This window comes from Mesocricetus auratus, unplaced genomic scaffold (assembly GCF_017639785.1).
Source record: "Mesocricetus auratus isolate SY011 unplaced genomic scaffold, BCM_Maur_2.0 Super-Scaffold_100691, whole genome shotgun sequence".
Taxonomy (NCBI): domain Eukaryota; kingdom Metazoa; phylum Chordata; class Mammalia; order Rodentia; family Cricetidae; genus Mesocricetus; species Mesocricetus auratus.
In genome coordinates, this window is record NW_024429267.1 from 28,785,273 (window position 1) to 28,791,381 (window position 6,109).

At 49.5% G+C, this 6,109-nt stretch overlaps 1 protein-coding gene across 1 annotated transcript; it reads right to left on the minus strand.

The window, feature by feature from the left end:
- Positions 1–327: 327 nt before the first annotated feature.
- Positions 328–5,626, minus strand: Tmed3 (transmembrane p24 trafficking protein 3). Its single transcript, XM_005080701.4, has 3 exons — positions 5,322–5,626; positions 3,694–3,942; positions 328–1,129 (listed from the first exon to the last, which is right to left on the minus strand). The coding sequence occupies exons 1-3, from the start codon at positions 5,496–5,498 to the stop codon at positions 893–895; spliced, it is 663 nt and encodes a 220-aa protein (XP_005080758.1). The 5' UTR covers positions 5,499–5,626; the 3' UTR covers positions 328–892.
- Positions 5,627–6,109: the final 483 nt, after the last annotated feature.

Below are 6,109 nucleotides of genomic sequence, written 5' to 3' on the forward strand. Positions count from 1 at the left end.
TAATTCCCTCCCAAAGGCAAGGGCACTGGGGAAGTGTGATGGTGCCACCCTAAACTGAAAGACATCTGATCACACAGACAGAGGCTGGTTGTTGTCACAGAGGAAACCGTTTCTGTACAACCTTTGCACAGCCTGGTGAGTGACAGGAATGGGAAGGGGTCTTCCTACTTCCGTTCCCTTGGGAGTGGCATGGTTCACTGGCTCCTCCCCATATCTCTACAGCTCCAGGACAGCCCTCTTCTCTATCACACCCTACATACACACCCACACTCCACATTAAGCTAGAAGTCCCTTTTAAGGTTAAAAAAAAAAAAAGGAGCACAGCCCTTTAGAGTGTTCAAACTTGGTTTTTATTAGCATAGTTCTGCCCCCAGGAGATAGAAATCACCAAGGGCACTCACTCTCCATTTGGGTCCTGGTTGTACAGTTGACCTTACTGCTCCCAGGTTAGACCTGATATTCTAAGGTACAGAGAGGCCCATGGGAAGATAGGCAAGAACTCAAAGAGTTCTTTCTCTTCCAAATGGAAGAGGACACGAAAACCCAATGACCCATGTGTCATAGAGCAGTGGCAGAACCCTAAGCTTCCCTGGAGGCCCAGGTACTTGGAGTTCTCCCACAGACTGGATGCTGGGTCACTGTCACCCCAAACAGTGGCCAATCCCTAGGCTGACCCGTAAACATTTTTGGTCAATGTTACACACACAATACAATAAGATGCTTCATATTAGTGGGCTCTGTGAGCTCCTGTTGTTGGAGTGCAGGGATCAGATATGTGCTCAAATAGTAAAGTGTGATCTTTGTTCTTCCTGCAACTCTCCCTTCACCCTGCATCTCACCCCCATCCCTGCAAGAACTGAAGACCTAGGGTGTGAGGAGCTGTGGAGCGCGGCTAGGAGTGGACCGCTCTGTTAATGGGCCGTTTCTCTGTGAAGAAGCTTTTCAGCAATAGCACCTGACTGAAGCTGACCACAAACAGGGCAATAGTCTCTCCAACCGACCAGTAAGACACCCGACTATTAAGGTCTTCAGCTCGGGCTCGGTCCTGGGCCTCTCGAAGTCGATAATGTGTCTGGGAGTCAATCACAGTCTTCAGAGCCTCGTGAATAGTTACACAGGCGGATTCCATCTAGGCAGAAAGAGAAAAGCTGCTGTCAGTTGCTAACTCTAAGTCAGGCTGAGTGGAATCTAGCAGCCAAGGTTCACAGCAGCAACTAGGCATCACCTACTGATGCCTCCTCTGGGACTGTGTTAAACACTTTATGTGGTTTCAGAATCCTACAGAAAAGCCTAGCAGGAGTTCAGAGAGGGTAACTTGTACAACAACACTTGTTTAGTAAGCGACAGAATTAGCATCTGACCAGACTGTCTGTGTTTTCAGTCTTTGTGTGCAATCCCTATCCTGTTTCGCTTATACAAGTCTCACAATGCCCTAGCAGGCGTGATCACCACCCTGAGGGAAGGACAGCCAGATTGTAGCTCACTTATCCTTATTGATGGGGACAATGAAGCTCAAAGAGGCTCTGTGAACTGCCTGAGGCTCACAAGATAATTAACAGCAGTGTGAACTAGACACAATTATGCCTGACTTGAATCAGGCATAATTGTTTATTCTACTTGTTTATTCTACTGTGTAACTGATGCTACAGTTTTGTGTATAATCATAAACATGTGAACACACAACTGTGCATATACACACAAATATGCTCACATGTAACACATAACATAATAACACTTCACAATTTCTTATGCCTACTAAAATAGTCGGTCATAGGCAGGTCTCTGAAAATGTCTCAACCACCACCATCAGCCCTTGCTCCCCACCCAGGATTTATGGCAAAGGGAGGCACCATTCCTGTGGTTACAGCTACGTGGCACAGTCATACTTAAGACAGGGAGGGGGATGATCCTGCAGCCTGATCTACTCACACAAATCCTTTCATCACAAGTTCTCTCTCTAGCTGAATGAAGACAACCCCTACAAAAATCAACAAAATGTCTCAAGGGGCTGACGGCATAAAGGCTGGCAATGAAGCAGGGTCCCTAGCCATCTGCCTGTATAGAACTGAATCTGGCCAACAGCCTGGCCAACAGGAAAGCAGATCCTTTCTCTCCTAGGTAAGAGCCCAACCTGGTCAATAACTCCATTCAGCTCTGTGACTCTGAGCAGGGGGCCACGGAGCATGCCCAGACTCTCAGCACCCAGAGTTGTGAAGGAGGGATGGGTGCAGCATTCAGTCACTCCAGCAGCTGTGACAACCTGCACAAGATTGGGCCTGTCAACATTCTGTCATGGAGGGAGTCACCAGGGCCAGCCTCTTACTGGGGATCTGTAGGCAGTTAACTGTAGCCAGGAGAGGAACAGTAACTGCATTCCAATAAATAACCTTTGACCCAAGCTCCAGGTGATGATTAAAAGTAATCTTAATTAACTAAATCCATTGGCTCACAAAAAGTAACAATCATGGGGCTGGGCAGATGGCTCATGGATAAGCTATGGTTAAGAGCACTGACTACTCTTTCAGAGGTCTGGCTTGATCCTCAGTACCCACAAGGCAGTTCATAATTGTGACTCCAGTCCCAGGGATGAGATGCCTTCTTCTGACCTGCTTGGTCACTGCATACACATGTTGTACAGTATACTTACAGGCAAAATACTCATACACATAAATAAAATAATAAAAATTTGAAAACAGATATGCACAATGGAATTGATTAATGTTAATGAAGTCCTGAGTGGACCTGAGCTGTTGATGTGGGCATGGTCAAGGACTTCAGTGACTTAGACCCATGGGAAATAGTGAAGCCTTGTCTAGGCGAGGCTCAGGGAAATGACAAGCCTTCCCTCATGGTCCTAGTGAAAATGTTGATAGTCTATACAGAACATGTCCACTGTGGCTTTCTCCCCCAGATCTTTACATCCTTACTGAGAATGTTCCTACCAAGATTAACTAAGCCTGTCTTCTTGTTCACCTGTAAGTAACAACCACACCTCCTTGTACAGCCATATGTAGCAATCCTATGTCCCTGTTCAACTGGATCCACTAACTGGGAATTAAATCCTCTGACCCTTGGCCCTAGCCTGACACTTCAGAATGGGTCCACCATGTTTCCATATGGCTACACCAGGGACTAAGCCTTCAGCATATTTATCTCTGGTAAGCAAAAGTCATATCCAAACCACAGCACATGATTGGGGCACAAGGCATGAACCCTCCCCAAAACAATAGTCACCAATAGTGACAGAGACTCAAGAGCACTTCCTTACTTTATAAGCGCATGCTATCTCCCCATCCACTGGGGTCTCCATTCTGTGCTAGCTTCTACTAGGCCATCCTGAGAACCGTGTGCCAGCCACTGACATATAGGTTTGTTGTGGCAGCTTGTGTTGCGCTCACCAACACACTCCTGAAGAAGGACTCTGGTCCTCACAATCAGAGCACATCACACAGCAGAGAGATACATGAAGTACTTTCAAAGAGGTGCTGTGCCAGAGGAAGACAGTTGGAAGGGGAAAGAGGAGACTCATCAGCTAAGAGAGGGCTCTGCCTAAAAACAGGACCAGAAGGGGAATGGAGACTTCTAGCGCTAGACGGTGATTCTTGATCCTCACCTAAGACAAGGACCGAAAATCAGGAACATGCTGAGAGTAGAAAGGGTCCCACTGGCCCTGCCACGATCATGTCTACTCACCTGAGTGAGAGCTGTGACCCTATTCCCCATGTCTGGGAGAATGGGGGGCTCATCACCCACTTGGAAGTCAAAGTAGACGGTCTTATGAGAAAAGGTGGAAAATTCATTACTGAAGCAAAACTGATAAGCGCCCTTGACCTCCGTCTTGTACGTGAAGCTGTCATACTGCTTCTTGGTCTCCCTGTAGATGATGTTCCCCAAGGGGTCCTCCACATAGCAGTCCACATCGTAGTGGCCTCCGGTGATAACCTGATAACCACAAAAAGTGTGCTGTTACTGGGGGCAGCCAATACCTTGAAATGCTGGTCATAACAGTGACCACTGTACAGCGCTTTGTAATTCACCACTTTCCAATCCAAATCGAGGAGTTAAAGAAGCCACAGTGTTTTTCTTAACTACAACAAAATGCTTGACAGAAACTATTTAAGGAAGGTTTACTTTAGCTCACAAATGAGTTTGAAGGCACAGTTCATCACGGAGGGAACACCATGGTACCAGGAGCATGAGGTGGCTGGTTATATGGCATCCAGGGTCAGAAAGCAGAAAGAGATGAACACTGATGTTCAGCTGGCTTTCTCCTCCTTATTTAGCCTGGGACCCCAGTCCAGAGAATGATTGATGGTACCCAAACTTAGGGTGGTTCTTCCTGTTTCAGAAACTCCTTCCCAGAGGTGCCCGGATTATAGACCCCGCCCCCCCCCCCCCCCCCCCACTGATGGGAAATGCCTACTCTGCTGGCCCGTGGAGCCTCACTGGCCACATCATTAAGAACAAAGGCTACTCTTGGTCTGAAACTGCCTATGCAGAAACTGCCTATGCAGGCACATGCACACACTTTGCACATTGTTCACAGAGGTGAGAGTGGTCTCATCGGTGACTCCATCACACATGAAGTTGTCTTCAAATAGAAGCATCCTCCGGAGCTGCTCAATGTGCACCATTCGGGCTGCCTGTGTCATCTCACTTCTAGAAGTCCTGCCCCAATGTTTTCACTCACCCCTCCGACCCTGGCCCTAGACCAGCTCACTAAGCCTAGGGAGCAGAGCTTCTCTTTACCAAAGCAACTGCTAGCTATTAGATATGTCCCCGGAGACAAAAGTGCAGGGCCTGACTTGGCTGAGCCATATGGTAAGAGGCAAGCCGAGTAACCACATGGGAAGTGGGGTGGGGGGGTGGGGGTGCTCCTTGTGAACACTGCCAGGACTCAAAGTCTGTACTGAACCCTTCTTTCCAAAAGTCCCTTAATCACTCCTGCTAGCTCATCCCAACTCCAACTGTAAAAGATGCGCTGGCTTCAGCACCTGCAAGAAATGCAGCCCAAGAGACAGTCCAGACAGTCTGCCAGCCTGTGTCAACTAAGCAATACTGGGGTTTCTAAGAGTCGAGGGTACCTAAGGAGGTCATTCTGGTCAATTCCGCAGGACACGGGGGCAGCGACGGACATCCCCATCCTCGGAGCACAGCCTGCCTAACTCCCCAACCACCCTGGCCCACTTCAGGTGGGCTCTGGCTGATACAAACGTTTCTTTTCAGGGAGATGCCAACAGGTCTGGGGTTATCTCCGACCCCCACAGCCTCTCCGGATGGAGGCGCGCTGGTGGCCGGGTGAGGCGCGGCTTGGGCCGCACCTGGTAATCCAAAGAGAACTTCATGCCCTGCTCCACATCTTCATGGAAACACTGCTTGGCATTGTCCGGCAACTCGAAGGTGAGCTCGGCGCCCCGCAGTCGCTCGGCCCGGAGCAAGAGTAGAAGCAGCAACAGTAGCACCTGGAAGGATGAAGCGCTAGGGGCCTCGCTGCCCATGATGCTCTGGGCCTGGTCCTCGGAGCAGCGGCTTGGACACAGGGACTGCGGAGACCTGGGAGGGGCCCCCCTGGGAAGACGTGGCTCGAACTCAGCACAGTGCTTCCGGGATGGCGCGGCGAGTCAGTGCGCAGCCGCACACCGGAGAAGTGGCCCGGAGACCTTCCCGCCCGCTGCGCCTGCGCATCACTGAATTTAGGAGCTGTTGCCCGCCGCGAGTCCAGGAACCTGCATTTCTCTGCGCACTGCTCCTGTTTTTGTAGTCAGAAACATTTGGGCATCTTCACTGCTTCTGGCTTGCTGTCATAAGTCTCCCGAGAAATCCGGGATGTAAGGAACGTCCACAGTAGTTAGGGCGGGGCGGGAGGGAGAGCGGATACTGAAAAAGCAGGAAACGCAGGGAGGGCAATGGACTCTTCACTTCCCTCCCCCTGCCCAAGATGAAGAAGTTTTCATCAAACTAAACCCCAAAGGCTACACCTGCCCTGGTGGAAAACAGGCTCTCTCTCACATGCAAACTCTCTTCTGAAAATAAAAGTTTCTTAGAGATTTCAGTTATGCTCTGGTGTAAGGGCTTCATTGAAAATTATTTTGGGGAGAACCTGACATCC

Excerpts from the sequence above, each read along its gene's own strand:
- Tmed3 (XM_005080701.4), bottom strand. The coding sequence starts at position 5,498 with ATGGGCAGCGAGGCCCCTAGCGCTTCATCCTTCCAGGTGCTACTGTTG. Across the intron at positions 3,943-5,321 it reads AGTTCTCTTTGGATTACCAG|GTTATCACCGGAGGCCACTA; the intron begins GTGCGGCCCAAG and ends TGTGGTTATCAG. Across the intron at positions 1,130-3,693 it reads GGGTCACAGCTCTCACTCAG|ATGGAATCCGCCTGTGTAAC; the intron begins GTGAGTAGACAT and ends CTTTCTGCCTAG.